This window comes from Halichoeres trimaculatus, unplaced genomic scaffold (genome assembly GCF_033239565.1).
Source record: "Halichoeres trimaculatus isolate MK-OKI-2021-1 unplaced genomic scaffold, fHalTri1.1 fHalTri1_scaffold_15, whole genome shotgun sequence".
Taxonomy (NCBI): domain Eukaryota; kingdom Metazoa; phylum Chordata; class Actinopteri; order Labriformes; family Labridae; genus Halichoeres; species Halichoeres trimaculatus.
The window spans coordinates 17542785-17560170 of NW_027437193.1; the positions used below are offsets into that span (position 1 = coordinate 17542785).

The 17386-nt window shown below is 39.4% G+C and overlaps 1 protein-coding gene across 1 annotated transcript; it reads left to right on the plus strand.

Annotated features, from left to right (window-relative positions):
* Positions 1–240: 240 nt before the first annotated feature.
* urod (uroporphyrinogen decarboxylase) lies at positions 241–13706 on the plus strand. Its single transcript, XM_074688713.1, has 10 exons — positions 241–419; positions 1708–1820; positions 1959–2038; positions 2250–2312; positions 4588–4785; positions 4889–5050; positions 7764–7898; positions 8345–8445; positions 8982–9048; positions 12664–13706. Exons 1-10 carry the CDS (start codon positions 397–399, stop codon positions 12826–12828), a joined length of 1107 nt encoding a protein of 368 aa, XP_074544814.1. The 5' UTR covers positions 241–396; the 3' UTR covers positions 12829–13706.
* The last annotated feature ends 3680 nt before the right edge of the window (positions 13707–17386 follow it).

Sequence of the window (17386 nt, forward strand, 5' to 3'; positions counted from 1 at the left end):
AGAGTGCGCTTAATGTTGGTTGTCTTTGTACTACATGTGAAATTGCCTTTGTTTTCTCATTTTTCATCAAAACTTAACCTAACTTTACCTATTTTCATTTTTTTCTTTTTTTTTAAAGATGCAGAAAAAAATGAATAAATAAATTTAGTAATTTACACCCACTGGACTGAAAAAAAGTAAAGCGTTTCATCATGACGTCGTTTACGCTGAATGACCGGCCTATTTCCTGGTATGATCACGTGGTTGTTCAAGATGGCCGCGCCCACAGCGGAGCAGCAGAGGGTTGTTCGAAGCAGGTTTTTCTGACAGCTCAGGAGCTGCAGGTCGCTTCTATCATCCTCAGAGACAGACAGAGGAGCATCTGACAGAGTGTGTCATCTCTTCAGCCCTGCAGACATGAGCAAAGACGATCTCATCCTGTAAGTAGTGTTGTTGTTGGCCTGACTTTATAACGGCCAACATTCGGCTGATAGATGACAAAAATGACATTACGAAACGTGCTTGTGTCACTCTTATGAAAACACGTTTTTTCTACAACCTCTGTTTAATCTAGCTCTAGGCTAACTGTTTATTATGTCAACAATACAGTACTTCTAATATCTTAGTTTATTGCTGTTTAATCGCTCTCAATGGCGTTGCTTTTTCTGTGCTATAGAAACCCCATTCAGAAAACAAGTATTTCGATAGTTTTCTATGATTACTTAAAAGTGAATAACCCCAGTGACTCATATTGTTAACTTAAACCATCCATTGAGATGTTTTGATAAATTCGGCTTAAAGATAATTCATGACACAATTATATTTTGATAAAATTTATTTGTTTTAGTCTGAATTGCCACAACGTACCTTATGGTTTAAAACACAACAGTGATCTGATGTCTGGTTATTGTTGTTCTGACTGTGACTGAATGTGATTTGAGATCTTTGCTTTTCTTTTGCTGTTTTTCTTTTTCTCACTTTAACATAGTTTGCATTGGTCTAGCTGTAATTCATGTGCCATAAGTACTAGCCTGTGTAGAAAAAGTATTTGAATTTACTGTAAAAGTCACAGTTTTTGGATTGGGTCAGAGGAATTAAGTGTTTCTGGACATATTTATGTTTTTTGATCAGTGTAATAGTGAGCTATATCCTGGTGTTCGGACATGGTGTGTACATCCTGAGAAACCATGAATGTAACCGTTTTCTACTGTAGGAGGATGATAAGAAAGCAGAGGAGGGGTATTTCAAATAACCACACTATCATTAACAGCTCTGCAGCTGGACGTCTGATATGATTGCATGATGAGAAAGGGAGGGTCAGGCCTGTTAGTGAGATAACCAATACTCTGTACCGTTATTGTTGCTTGCAGGTTATAATGATTATGACATTGCTAGAGAAACAAACTTCTCTGAAGGGGCAGTGCTCAGAAATTTAGTTCAGAGTTATTGACATATATTAAATAGTTTACTGTGTGGACAGTTATTTTGAAAGTTAGTTCCTCCCTCAGACAAAATAGCATAAGTCTGTCTTTAAATAAACTTAACGTTACCAGGGATGAACCTGAACAATAGTTAACCTTTTCACATGCACATTGTGAATACTACAGGCGTTCGTTCCATTGTTTTATTGTTATCTCTCCCTGTATCAGGGGGCTGGTTTTCTGTCAGTCTGGTTGTACCCTCATTCGCAAAGTTATGGATGTTAAGTGCTTTTTTGTGTCCATCCAGCCCTAAGGACTTCCCTCAGCTACTGAATGATACATTCCTACGAGCAACAAGAGGAGAAGAAACTGAGCATGTTCCTGTGTGGTGTATGAGACAGGCAGGACGATATCTACCAGGTGCTAACATCAGTCCTCACTGAAGAAAAGTCAATAACTAAACACTTAGTATACTTCATTGTGTCTGTCTTACATGTCTGAGTCTGTACACTTTTAGGACAACAACATAAAGACTTACATTTTCTGTCTAACTTTCAGAGTTTCGTGAGTTCAGAGCAGGGAAGGACTTCTTCGACACATGTCGCTCACCTGAGGCCTGCTGTGAGCTCACTCTGCAGGTACAGCACTGCCTTTATGACTCCCTACAGAGTTCATTTTTCCTAAATTAACAACTGTTGTGAAATTCATAGTCTTCAAGCTGAAACTGTAAACATTTGAATAAATGCTTTGATAATTGTGAGACTTCGCTGTTGTGTCATCACTGTGGGAAACAAATTCTCATGCAATGATCTCGTTCCTGTCCTCTGCCTCCTTTTTTCCTGCTTGCAGCCTTTGAGACGTTACTCATTTGATGCCGCCATCATCTTCTCTGACATACTGGTGATCCCACAGGTGAGGCTGTTCAGACATTACGCATTAATAGCGTGTAGACTTAACCTCCAGTTTTCATCCAGCTCTGAAATTTAGAGCTTGAAGAAGAAGAAGAAGAAGAAGAAGAAGAAGAAGAAATGTAAGAAGTGGACTTTCTGATATTAGCAGGACAGAATCATTCTCCAGGTTATTGTTTTCTAACATTTAAATCGAAACTACATTAAAGACAGGGACATGTTCTTGTTTTGTATCCTGTCTTTTCCACCTGAGGACACAAATGTCTCAGCGTGTGGATGAAGGAAAACCACCTTCAGCAAAATCTGTCCTAAACTGAGCTTATTGTACTTCCTGCTTGTCCCTCAGTTCAACCACAGATCAGTTTCCTGCTCGAGTCCAATCAACTTGTGCCACAAACTCTGCCAGAAATCTAGGTGTCATGATTGATGACCAGCTGACCTTTAAGGTTCATGTGGCCACCATTGCTTGATCTTATTGATATGCCCTCTATAATATCAGAAGTATCAGACCTTACCTTACACAACAGGCCACACAGCTTCTGGGACAGGCCCTTGTAATTTCACACATCAACCACCACTACTTTCTTCTAGCAGGCCTCTCTGCATGTACATGTAAACCTCTTTGTCCTCAGGGGTAGAATGAGTCTGAAAGTCTCAGACCCAGCTCTTCGTCAATATTTAGCACTGGTCATTAAATGTTGTTGAGGATTAAACTATATTGTTGAAGTGATTTTAATTGTGGATAGCTATGGCTACATTATTCAACATGAAAAAAACACACTTCTTATTTCACTTGATGGCAGCACCTGCAGCCAAATAACTTGAAGCACTTAATCGAATAACTAAACTTTTTCCTTCTGGTGCCGGCAAGACCCACTTAGTGTGCCCACGAGGTGTGTTACAAAAATCAGCACTGGCTACAATGTAGCTTCTTCCCAACATCATTGTTCTGTAAATCATTAATAATAATTGTGAAATAATTAACATTGACCTGTGAGCAGTCTCTTCACATAGTATCACTACTTCTTCTATGATTAATGTTATTAAAAAAGTGGTCTGCGCAGTTTTGTTCAGAAACAAGTAGCACTTTGTGCCAATCATTTCCCATGAGGTAGCTCTCGGTCTCAAAAAGGTTGGTGACCCCTGTTTTAGATAATAGTAGTGACGCAACCACTCTTCTGTGTCTCAACTCAAATTTAATCCAAATATGAGTGCAGAAATGAGCGGCATATGAGCCAGAACTCTTCTGTAGAGAAAAAAAATCTTTTTCTTTTTATCTTGTTGTTCATTGTGCACATTTTATTGGGTCTGTTGCATAAATTTACCAGCAAATATGATTCCATGGAAAATTCTCAATACAACAGAAGTTGTAGGCCCTCATAGCATTGATACTCCCAAAAGTGTTATATGAACTTAAATGTAAAACATTAAATGTTTTGGACCAGCAGTTAATGTGTAAATTCACTAGATTTCTGATTTTTGGTAATTTAACTTAAAGCACAGTTTTTAGCTAGTGAAGTGTTACTTGTGTTTTATAATCGCCAACAATGAGTTAGGTAAAATAAATTGAACACAAAGAGACATACCAAGTTTTATAAGGGGGTTTGATGTGTCCAGCCTGCATGATAATTTGGGTATAAAAATGAAATTCTTGTCCAGATTGTTTGGTACTAATACTATTTCTCTTTGTTACCTCCACCACGGAGGTTATGTTTTTGGGAGAGTTTGTCTGTTTGTTTGTTTGTTTGTCTGTGAACAACATAACTCAAAAAGTAACAATCAGATTTTGATGTAATTTTCAGGAAATGTTTAAAATGGGGTAAGGAAGAAGTGATTACATTTTGAAGGTGATCGGGTTAACTGTCTGAAACCAGGATTTTTTTAAAGGATTCTTTATCATTGTGAGATAGGGACATTTTCACCATATGTGTATATAACTACAATAACTGGTTGGATTGCTTTGCAAAACAATACAAGACAAGGTCACCATAATTTCTGAGAGGTGTAAAAGTACGATCCAGATCCTGGCAATATTCTTAATACTAAGATTCGGAATATGAAATATTTACTGGGTCATTATAATTTTCAGCACTGTGAGGTAACAGATTATCGTACAAACCTGCAACTAACACCAAACTGTCGCAGACAGTCTGCTGAAAGGGAGTATAACATTAAAGTAGAACTAAAGTGTTGCATGGCAATCACAATATGTTTGGCGGAGGTACTGGCTCTCTAAGTGCTTTTCTAGTTCCTTTATTCACTGATCTCTGTTCCTCCAGGCGATGGGTATGGATGTCCAGATGGTTCCAGGTAAAGGTCCCACCTTTCCAGAGCCCCTGAAGGAGCCAGAAGACCTGCAACGTCTGAACCCCAAAGCAGACGTGAACAAAGAGCTGAGCTATGTCTTTAAAGCCATCACACTGACCAGACACAAGATAGAGGGAAAAGTGCCGCTCATCGGCTTCACTGGAGCTCCGGTGAGAGAAAACTCATACAGACTTAAAGATGCCCTTAAGAAAGGTTAACCTGGAGTGTAACCTTGTGTTTGTAGTTTCTTAAAGTCTCTGTGCCTCTCCACAGTGGACGCTAATGTCCTATATGATCGAAGGTGGAGGCTCCACTACCCACTCGAAGGCGAAGCGCTGGCTGTACCGGCACCCTGAGGCGAGCCACATCCTGCTGAAGATGCTGACAGATGTGATCGTGCAGTATCTTCTGGGACAGGTAGCAGCTGGAGCTCAGGTGAGATGACGTCACGTTGTGAGTGCGTCAGAGTCGAGACATAAATACTATCTGCTGATGCTGCGCAGCTCTCACGGAAACAAACCTGCTCCAGTATCAGCAGAATAAATCTGTAGGAGACAGCATTTCCTCCTGATAAAGCTAAAAGCACAAACCTGGATGACGACACAAAGTCTAGACACTGAAGCACCAGCAGAGTGTGCTGCCATTTCACTACAGTGTGGCACAACATAGTGTCCTTTTACTGTTTGGAGCTCAATGAGAGGCATAGAGCACCCACTCGGCCTGTGTTCCCTCAAACCCTGACTGGATCAGGAAGAAAAGAGAGAGTGTTATTTAACACTGAAGTATCTATGGGAGGATTTGAAGTCTGCAGTGATGTTTTGGTAATTTAGAAACACTGGTGATTTAGAGAGGGCATGAAACTGTCAGAAAACATGCTGTAATATGACAGAAAAAGGATGACATAAAATAAAGACTTCAGTCTTTTTAAGATGATCTGATTTAGTTAAAAATAATTTACTTCTTTTAGTGTCTTCATCAGGTTCCACTTGTAGAATAATCATCTGACTTTGATGTATTTTTATACAAGTTAAAAAAAAAAGATGGTTTGAATTTATGGAAAGGTTTTAAAAGAAAAAAATGACCAAAACATCTAAACCATAGACTGTTTATAGAGAGGACAGTGTGGCCCCACCATTTATCATTGTACGGTTTTGAGCCAAAATACCCCCGTCTCAGGCTCAGCCATTGGCAGCAATTGCAGCCAGAGTCTGCGCAGTAGAGACGATGAGGGATTCTGGGAGAATCTGAGTGGAGCTGGGTGTCGGAAATATATATTTTTTTTCTTTGATGAGTCTAATCACTTCTTGACTCTACCTCCCGACATATTTTACATTCCTGGAAAAAATACATGAGAACAGCAGCTGTCAAAAAGCCTTGTTTTTAACCTCGTATAACTAATAAAAACGAAACTTTTCAGAAAAAAGAGGACTTGAATACAAGACAGACAAATATCTTCAAATCACCACAACAATCAGACATGAGAAAAATTTCTATGAGGAGTATTAATTTTTTAGAGTTTGACCACAGTCCATCTGTAATGGCTGGAAAGCCTGATTTTTTAACCTATACTGCAGCCAGCCACCAGGGGGAGCAGTTTTTGTGGAGACCTCACTTCGAGCCGAGCAAGCGGACGTCCGTTTCTTTACAGTCTATGATCTAAACTCAACTCAATTTATTTAGACATCATATTGATTGAAAAAACAAGGGCTGTCAAATGAGTAAAGTTTTAACTGTGATTCTTCACTGGATTTGAATAGTTATATGTGATATATCACATTTTAATCACCTTTAAAATACCATCATTTGATTTTCGTACCAATTTTTTATGTCCGCACAAATAAAACCAGTCCTTTCAGTCTCCAAATTTGGCAGATAAATGAATGAAATCTTAAGGACAGGGTTGTTCAGACTTTTGAAAAGGGACAATATTGGTTTTGTGAAAATGATCAAGGATTAGCAGCTCTTACTCTTACTCAGCTCTATTTGCTTACTATTTCTTTGAGTGCTTTCTGTAAAAATCAGTCACTAAGTGTACTCAAACATCCATGTGTCATTATTACAGACTCAAATTTAACTTCATCTGTCCCTTATTTGTCTCTTCGGTATCTGTCTCCAGATGATAAAGGGTCAGTTTCCTGCAGTGTTACGTGCTGCGTAACATCAGCAAACTCTGCTTCTAACTGAGGAAAATGTTCTCCATTAGGGGGCAGTTTGAGGAATTTTTGTTTTACTATCAGGACCAGGATCTGGGTTTTATCAGGATTGTTTTTGATACTCAGACTATTTCGAGCTGCAAACAACATTTTTCTGTACTAATTTTCACATTTTTAGTTTTATAACTTAAATCTAGGTAGTCTTGTGTCCTCTGATGTGTTTTTGGACTTTCCAATTTTCCTCCGCAGAGTCAAAAGGTAGTTTCAGGTGGGTACACACTACAGGATAATCAGGCTGATTTTTGTCCTGATCTCCCCCTTACGGTCAAAGCCAGCAAAGGCCCGATTGTCTGATGACATCATGTGTGATTTTCCCGTGGTTTGGGGTGTATTTAGGGTGATTTCTTCTGGTCAGAGCCGCTCGGAAGGCCTCCGATCTAGAGATCGTAGATAATGAGCATGTTTAGTATTTGCGACTAAAACTACTGTAGTGTGTGGGGCGTTCTGAGCGGAGCCGAGCACGCACAGTGTGTAATGTCATGCGTACCAGAGCAAAGCCAATCAAGACGCAAGCTGACTCAGCTCACTGACCGAAGAGGAAGTAAGAAATCTACCTGTAATACTTAATATGACTTTACTTTATTCATACAGCCCATATCCTCGCCGTCTCCACAACCTTTTCTATAATCCCTTTTCTTTTATGTGTTTTTTTTGAAATTCTAGAGTCCTAAAACAAAAATCTTTTTATTTTCCTGTATGTCCGTTGTGTTTGTTTACACGAAAGTCACATTTTACTACGCAACATTTGGAATATTGAGCGTGAAGAAGCTGAAGCTCTGCTGAAGAGTCTGTTAGTGTGTGGAGTCCTCAGAGTGCCACACACTGTAAGATCAGGAGAGAGAAATCTTGTGCGGTCTGTCTTTTGTTATCATCAAGTGTGTGCTCTCTAAATGTGTGACTTCCTCCTCTGTGTTTTTGTGTTTGTGTGTTTTCAGGCACTTCAGGTGTTTGAGTCCCACGCCGGTGTTCTGGGCCCTGCGGAGTTCAAAGAGTTTTCTCTTCCATACCTTCGAGACATCGCTCGCTGTGTCAAAGACAAACTGAAGGAGGCAGGACAGGACGTGCCCATGGTGAGTGACAGCTGCACTGAGTCTAAATCTTCTGTTTTATAGATTCACATAAATAATCCTGTATTTAGACTTCCTGTTTTTCATAGTTTCACTTTATTTTCTGCTCTCCTCCATGTCTACTTTTTGACAACATGAGTTCCTAATGATGAGCTCTGCTCGTCATCTGTGACAGCTGAATTTATTTATTTTTACCGCTGAATTTCTCTGTTTGTCCCACAGTTATAATTACTTTCTTTATTAGTTTCAGCGCTCTGTTCTATTCTTACCGTCACTGAGTTGCTTCAACAACAGTCTGCGTCCCAGGAGGGGTCATTAAGCATCCATCTGGTCTCAAAACAATAACAGTGCTACTGCTCGCCACAAGATGGTGCTGTTTCACCAGACATTAATGCAGAAGTTGCCTTAAAAATCTGTTGTTTTAAAATTTCTGTCTTTTTGTCTGACAGATTGTTTTTGCAAAAGATGCTCATTATGGTCTGGAGGAGCTGTCTCAGTCTAACTATGAGGTGGTTGGACTGGACTGGACCATTGACCCACGTTCAGCAAGGTAACATAGACGCACGCGCAAACACACATTTAAAATGCACATTGATTTTTTGACCCCACTGCTGGAACTTATATTGCATAGAAAAAAAAATCATCCACCCCTTCAGTTTTTTCCTTCAACAAAATCTCAGGGTGAAGCCTCGCATTAGCTCATCAGCTCTCTGGTCTGACATATTTTTAAGCAGGACAACCTCCTCAGATTGAAGTTGAAGATTTAAATTGTTGAGCTATCTCATGATTGGAAAGAGGAACAGAAAAAAGATTCTTAAAAGTCTTCAGACTGATGCAGCTACTGCAAACCCACAGTCATGGTTTGGACTTTAGAAAATGAGCTTCAGGTGTTTTTGCCAAGCGAGGCCGTGTCTGCTGTTTTTCCCCGAGGAGCAGTTTAACCATTGCTGACCTCTCCTTCCTCACTCGCTGCAGAATTTAAGTCAACAAATTTCTGTTTCCTGCTTGGCTTGTCAAATATGTAACCTGTTGGTTAAAGGATTACTTTGTGTGTGTGTGTGTGTGTGTGTGTGTGTGTGTGTTCAGGGAGCGCACAGGAGGGAAGGTGAGCCTGCAGGGAAACATGGACCCCTGTGCTCTCTACGCTCCAAAGGTAATCTCAGCTCCTGGACAGTCTTTTCCCCTGTTTTCAGTAAAATCCCAGAGTAAGAGTAAAATAATTAACATGAACTAAGTTTAGTTTCACCTGTAAACCTGGTTCATAGAAAGGTTTAGTTGTTTGGTGGTGACAGCTCAGCTTCCAGACTGTAGTTTAAAGATTTTTCTAACAATAAAAACAAAACTCAAAGGAAGAAAAGTGACAGAAAAACAGTTTCACTTCACTTTCTTCAAGTGTTTCTCTCAGCTGCTGCTATTTTCAGCCGCCTGCACACAAGCTGTGGATCTTATTTTCATCCCACAGTGTTTCTATTCATACATTTCTACTCCACGCTGAAGAGAAGCGCTGTAATTCACTCTGACAAACTTTTGTTTGCACACATTTTGTATAACTTTTCAGCAGAAGTTTCCAAAGTTGTTCTTCCTCTGACCCGGTTACAGCAGCGAACAAGTCTTCACCAAAACAGTCTCCACACAATAATGAATAAATTATCCCACAGCTGGTTTAAAATGCCACCAGTTGATCCACAGCTTTGAGGTGGATGTGCTGTGTTTTACTAAACACATGTTTTTAGGTTTTAGGGACAAATGGGAACACGTTGTAGAAATGCTGTAGTTGGTGCTTCAGTTTTTAGGAGTAATGCAGACTTTAAAGGCTGCAGTTAAATCTTTAATAGCAAACATCCAAAATATATCCATTGAAAGTGTTTGTTTTTGACTCACTGTGAGAACAGACAACACACAGAGACAACAGTTGGTGTTTTCAGTGGGAATAAACCTTTTCAGATAAAGAAAAATAGTGTTTTGCTTCAAAGCCTCCTGACTAAAACTTTACCTCACAGCTGCTACAGAAATTTTATATTTACCTCCAACAAGGGGGTTATGTTTTGGGGAGAGTTTGTCTGTTTGTCTGTGAACAACATAACTCAAAAACAAAGGAACGGATGTTGGTGAAATTTTCAGGAAATGTTTAAAATGGGAAATGGAAGAAGTGATTAGACTTTGGAGGTGATCTGGATCAATGTCTGGATCCAGGACTTTTTTAAAGGATTCTTTATCACTGTGAGGTAGGAATGTTTAAACATATGTGTATATAACTCAATGATAAATGGCCGGATTGCTTTGCAAAACAATACAAGACAATGTCACAATGATTTCTGACACATGCAAAAGTACGATCCAGATCCTGGCAATATTCTGGATATTAAGATCTGGAATATGAAATATGGACTGGGTCATCATAATATTCAACACTGTCAGGTAACAAATTATCATACAAACCTGCAACTAACACCAATTTGTAGCAGACAGTCTGCTGAAAGGGAGTATAACATTAAAGTAGGACTAAAGTGTTGCATGACAATCACATTATGCTAATTAAATAAATTAAATTGTGTGATTTTATTTCCTTATAAATTTTAAACACCAAAGTCTCACAACAAACAACAAACATCTTCTTCCGTCTGTGAGGATCTTTTCTGTAATGTATCAAGGAAATCAATGACTGGATGCAGAAAAACTTTCACTGAGACTGGTGTAATAACTTTTACCTGAATAAACTTCAGCTGGTGTTCTGAGGGCCAAATTAAGGCCCTTAAAGCTTTCCATTTGACCCCAGGATGTTACTGAAATATATTCTAATGGTGAGGAAAAACCATTAAATTATTTTTGCATCTTTTTTGTAATAGATGCAAATAAATCGCCCTCTGAAAAGTATCTTATGCCAAGAGTTTCAGAGTGGAAATGTTTCTCTAACTGTTCAGGATAGGAATTCTTGATGCTTGCATGCTTTGCGTCATGGTGACGCCTCAAATTGTATTCTTTAGCAGCAGTGACAGTTTGGTTACAGCATTTCTAGAATTAGCTGTATAAATACATACTTATCAGTCCATTCTTAATGAAAGCTTTAATGCATCAACTTCAGGCTCAGGGCTCTTTGAAAGTGACACTTCTGAAGCTTTGGACATACAAAGAAGGTCTTTCTCTGGCCATTGTTCTTATTGCATCAGTGATAAACAGCTTGACGGCCTCACGGATATGAAACCGAACATATTGCAATTATCCTCTGGTGGTAGCTTGCTGCAGTACAGGTAAAAGTCTTGGGAGTAAAAATGATTATATCAAATATTAGAATATTACTTAGAATACAATGTTGATTTTTTTTCATTAAGAACATCTGGCCCTCAGTGTCTGCCAGAAACAAAATTTGGCCCTTTGACAGATGTAGCCGATGACCCCTGCTTTACATCTTCTGGTTTTTTCATTAAAACCATTGTTTGGGGTCAAAGGGATGAAGTTGTTGGAAAGATGTAAATTCTATTTGTAAGTCGGGAAGTTGCATTCTTAGGGAGGGACTGAAAGAAGATTGTTAAGCAGAGCGTGGGGGTAGACACTTGTATCCTTGAGAGAAGATGTGTCTCAGGATGGCAAAAGTTTTATTATCCAGAAAGGAGCAGAGGATAGGAGTGCATAGGTCAAGTCCTGCCACAGTCCTGGGAACCAACATAGGGTAGAGATAGGTTCAACGACAAGTGAAGAAGATAAGAAGTACAACTCTATTGCAGCTAACACTTCTGTGTCTCCCCTGAGGTGCATGTTTGTATTCATTTCTCAAAATTATTAAGCTAAAACTTCTACCTACCTGAGATTTTTCTATCGAGGTCAAAGTAATGCTCTTCAAGGCTTTCAAAACATAATTCAGCAACTTGAAAATGTTTTTTAAACCCTTAACCATCTTAACCCTAAGGTCCTCTCATTGGGGGACTTTGAGGTTGCTTCTCGACAAAAGGCATAAAAGGTACTTGAGTTATTACTCTGAGCCACTGACATAAATACCAATACTGAAACCTCTGAACAAATTCCACAAGTGTTTTTTTTTATTATTTTGACACCACATTTTTCTAGCATAGACCTTGTAAATGCAGAGAGGTACTCCTTTCAATTTGGGTTTGTCATTTTTTTTAGCAAAGACTCAAAAAGAGGTCTGGGCTTAAAGAGTTAAACGTCAGAATTTACCCACAGATGACCTGTGACAAAATGACAACAAAACATGGAGAAGCAGGTTTTTGTTTTATTGCAGAACAATCTTCCAAACCTCTCCACCTTCAGGTCCAAACCAGATTCCTTTTTTCATGCAGCACTCTTTACCTCTTAATGAAATTTGAAACAGTTTTCAGATTTTCACGTCCTCTTGTCTGCTCGGTTGTTTTCTGCCAATCTTAAATCAGTTACTTCAGTGAATGTAAAGCTTTCACTTCTGCTCTCCATAGTTGTATTTCTGTGTCTTTCATCGCTCTGTTAAACACCAAGATCTCCCTCAGTGTAAGAAATGTGCTTTACAAATACAGCTCTTTTGTCTATCCAATCATGTCAGAGTCTCAGAATAACAATCTGAGACTGTCAGTGGGAAAAACAAACCTTTTCGCTGGATTTACTCTGATAAAGTGCGTTTTCTCTGACAGATAATGAAACAATCATCACAGTCTGCTGAAGAACTGTACGAACCCATCAGTCATTTAGACCCCGAAGCCTGATCAATAAGATGAGACCCTGCTTTATTAAACACTGAAATCCCCCTTTAATGCTCTCCTCCTCTATCTATCCCCTCCAGGAGAAGATTTCTGACATCGTGAAGAAGATGATAGAAGGTTTCGGCACACGAGGCTACATTGCAAACCTGGGCCACGGTCTGTACCCGGACATGGACCCGGAGAACGTGGGGGCTTTTGTTGAAGCTGTGCACCAGCATTCTAAACGGATGATCAAACAGATGTAAAGATGAGTCTGTGTAAGCCAAAGCAGTTTAAGAGTCCATTCCCAGAGATTTCCTCGGATGAGAAATAAAAACAGAACTAGGAATGAACGACACAAAAAGCATCAAATCAACATCGACGTGTTTCTTCTTCATCCTCTGTCAGTGCAGGCTGTGAGGATAAACAAGATGTTGGTTCATAGGCAAAGATTTCTTGCTGGTCTGTAACATGTTGATCTGAGCAGAGTGGATTATGTTTTTATTATAGAGGGACGACATCCTTTTTTCCAAAGACATTTACATTTGTGTAGTATGTTTGTTATTATTATTGGATTTATTCAAAAATGCTCAAAGAGCTTTGACTTGTTGATGAAAAATATTTATCATCCAATCAAACTTACCATAATGCAGCTCCAGCACTTAGAAACAGACTTGTCAGGTTTTTTTTTTTTTATCAGCACACAATGATTTCTGAAGGAAAAAAAACAAAAACTGCAGCAAAACAAAACGAATGTCTGTAATCAGGAAAAAGAGACAAAAACGACTCCAGTCATTAAAATCAGTTTTTGATGAGGTGTCAGCGTTCAGCAGACGATCACTCCGTCGTCTAACATCTCCCCTCGCTGGATCTCAGCATGTTTTATTTTTACTCCTGCAGGAAGAGAAAGCCTTAAAAAGGCTCGTTTTACAAAAAGATGCCTTATGCTGTTTTTGTCTTTCACCATAAAATCACAGATTCTTCTTTTGGTTTCATCTCCTCAGAGTCTTTTCATAATAATGTGAATCATTTTGTTAGCAGAGAGGTTTCCTGTGGATGCAGACTTACTGAGTTTGAAATTGAATGTGTGTATCTGGCTGTATTTTTCTGTGAAATGAATAAATAAAGACTGATTTAATTTCTAGATCTTTTCATGTTTTGTTTTGTTTTGAAATTACATTTATTTTAAGTAGTGAAGTATAACTCAGGGTGATGTCTGTGATAGTTTTACTTTCAGGTAGAGTATGCAGGATTTTCCTATAAAATTAAAAAAACAACTTTTACAGGAATAATCCTGCTCAATCATCACTTCTAGTCCTCCATGTGTATGTGTCAGTGTCTGTGTCTGCCTCAACCCCCCTCCTCTGCCTGTATGTTGATGTTTTGGTCAGGATGTTTCTGGCGCAGAGTAGGGCCCTGGGCCCTGTTCTACGAAGCAAGTTCAGCCTAGCGAGATAGCCTTGGAGCTACCTCGCTGAACTGAGAGCGGTAGCCGGTGGTCTCGCTACACGGTTTTACGACACTGGTTATCAACCTCATAAGTGGATCCAGCTAGGCAATGAGCGCGTGCACGCATATAAGGCGGAGCCTGCTGCATCTGACCAATCACGAACATGGAGCAGTCTGGAGCGTCAGAGCAGGCCGGAGAGAGAAGGACCGCATACTTCACTCAGGAGGAGCAGGAGGTGATCATGAGGAAGTATTACGAGCTGAAACATGTAATTAACGTTAAAAGCAACACCGTCGCCGCTGCTAAAGCACGGAAGGAGAGCTGGCAGAAAATTGCTGACTGTCTAAATGCACAAGTGTAGTGCAAAAGAAAAATCTCTTGTGCCATTATCATCCTGAAATAGCACTCTTCACCATGCACTTTTACTGTAACATGCAACATACCTAATTTATTTCTTAGATGAATTTATTCATTTGTTCATTCCTATTGTGTTTACATTTTTTGTGTGATATGTAGCCCACATGAGCCCTACATGAATTCCTGTCACAATTTTAATACAGGCAATAAAATATTGTCATGGAACAGAAGTGTTGGCATTGAAGATCTTATTACGGCAATGAGAGTTCTTCATTCCCTTTAACTACCTGTAAAAAGTGTCATGTAATACCAACCCCTCCCTGGAAAACTGGTAACTTTCATAAAGGTGGTCATCCGAAAAAGAGAGTGGGTCGGGCTCCGATGTCCACGGGATCCTCTAAGAACGGACAAGCCGCTTTTTCGTGAGGGCTCATTGGTCAGTGGGCGGGGTTTTTATAGTCCGCGAGTTCAATCTGGAACCGAACCTAACCTGCCCCGGAGCAGGTTAGCCGTTCAGCATGTGTTGCCATGGAGACTTGCCTCGCTGAGGAGTGAACCCGTGTCGTAGAACAGGGAATCCGGAACCTATCCTCAAAGCTACCTTACTAGGCAGTAATCCCGCTTCGTAGAACAGGGCCTAGGTTGCATTAGCTAATCACAGCATGCCCAGTGACTGGGTGTTGATGACCTTATGAAAAAGGCTATCACAAGCAGCTTTGATAGAGGTCGTAGCATGGAGCAAGAAAAACATCAAAGTGAAACAAATCTCCAACAGATAAAGCTTCTCTCTAAATGAGGGTGAAGCTTGGCTTGACTTTCATTCCTTTTTGTGCTCTTGGACAGCAGCACAGCATGAAAAGTGACACTCTGTTGAGCAGCTATGTGTCAAATTCCCGTGATTAGCTTGTGCTAACATGTCAAGTCAGGTGCATGGCTCTCAAGTCTCTTGCACGTAGAAGCGTACAGGTAATGGGTGTGCACTGCCACTGGCATTTCGCCACAATTTGTGTTTACTAACAAGTCACGAAAATCAAATTCCTGCTGACCCTACCTTTAACAGCAGGACATTTTCTCACCACAGATATTAAGAGAGGAGGGACTAACACAAATGATCTCTTGTCTGTAAACTACATTTCTAACCTTTCTCTCTTTTCATTTCCTCTGTCAACAGTTTTTTTTAGAACCTTGAGCTTTAACACCGATGCTCTCAGTAAAGGATAGACTGGATTTAACTGATTTAATCACAGTGCAGCTCTGACTGTTTCTCTTTGTTTAAGTGGTTCATGTCTTCACAGCTCATTGTGGAGATTTCAGGCTGAGGCTCAGAAAATGGGACAAAGAAATGACGCTGACTTAAGTTTAACTGGGACAGAAGTGAGACGATGTCCCGCCTGAAGGTGTGTGAACACTTCTTCACCATCAGGCAGACGTCCCTGGAGAGAGGCTTTGTGATGAAGGTCTTTATAAATAAACAGCTTAAACAGTACAGTACTGTGCGGCCTCAAGAACATTGAAAACTTTGATTCATCACAAAGTTTAGAAAGGAGGAAGATAAATATTTGTTTTACTACAGGCTCCAGGCAGATTTTAATGTTCTAAATAAATGGACGGATTTAACATGTTTATCTCTACCTCATGTAACTTTGTTACAGATGATGTCTTCTTCTGATGTTCAATGACTGCACAGAGAGGCACAGATCAGAACTTAATCAGTCTTTATAGATCTCCATTGTCAGACAAACATTTTTCCTTTCTCACAGCTAAGAGTCACCGACAGCTCTCTGGTACTTCTGAATTTACCTGCATTTCTTTCCATGATCACAAGAACTTATCAACTTCCTGATGGGAAAGAACACAGAACCAAAAAGTAAGAAGTGGAATAAAGAAGACAGACTTCTCTGTTACTAATTTCTTTTTCTCAATTTAACTTGTCTTTGCGCTCTGATGTGAACAAGGTATACACATAGAAAGTCTTTATTTTACAAATATTACATTTGACTGTTCTAAGATTTTTGTATCATCCTAAAGAAAATACCTTATCTTTATTATCAAAATCATTAGTAAGAACGATTATTTAACCCCTCTTTCGTCAATGCTGTGTTCAGGTCAGGATGCCCGGGTGTGACACAGAGCAGCTTCTTGAATTGTAATTGGTCAGCAGCCTTGTTAGAAGCTTGACAGATGAAAAAAAAAAAAAAACCGTTAAATTGTGACCGTTGCAACCTAGCCACAAGAAAGAAGCTGATGCTGAAATGCTAATGTTATGGTCCCAGTTGTATAAATTTTTGTATGTGTGTTCCCACGTAAGTTTGTGTGTGTATGCACATGGGTGCATGTTTCGCTTCCTCCCCTCAGGCTGCAGGTGGAGGTATAGGATTGGAGCAACTGGTGGCACGGAAAATGCTATATTTTCTATTAGCTCACATTGTACAAGATAATATTTTGAATATAATTCTGCAGTTTAGAATATATCACAGGTTTGTCCAAGTCCACTTCATTTCTAGTATGACCTTTACCGATGATGACAGGCTTCAAAACTCTGTATCAGCTACAAACAGATGATGTCATAAAGACTATGTCCATGTTTTGGAGAAAACTTTAAACGTTGGATAGGAGAGGAGTCAGTCCAGAAGTGTCCAGGAGTTTGACTTCAGTTTTTTTTTTTTTTTTTTAAGACAAACATCTCTGTGACCTTTATGAGGATACGCTAGTAAGTTTGTTTTTTGTTTGTTTTCACTCTGACGGTTTACTTCTCAGAATTAAACATTGATACAAAAGAATTCAATGAGAGATTTACTGGCCAATGTTGTTTTGATTAATGGAGACTTTTTACTTAAAATGTAATCAGTTTTTGTTTTAAAGCTTAAATGTTTGATTATCAGCCTGAACAGATGCCCTTCTCTTCTTCTTTTGTTTGTTTTGAAGCTATTATAAACCTTTGAGGGTCATCTGAGGACAGACACAGAGGTGATAGTGTCAGTCTTCACCAATCAGGACTCAGAACACACAACCTTCTC

What these genes read in the sequence shown, in the direction of transcription:
- urod (XM_074688713.1), top strand. Translation starts at nt 397, where the DNA reads ATGAGCAAAGACGATCTCATCCT. An exon ending in TCGGCTTCACTGGAGCTCCG is followed by an intron (nt 4,786 to 4,888) that starts GTGAGAGAAAAC and finishes GCCTCTCCACAG; the next exon opens with TGGACGCTAATGTCCTATAT. An exon ending in AGGTAGCAGCTGGAGCTCAG is followed by an intron (nt 5,051 to 7,763) that starts GTGAGATGACGT and finishes GTGTGTTTTCAG; the next exon opens with GCACTTCAGGTGTTTGAGTC.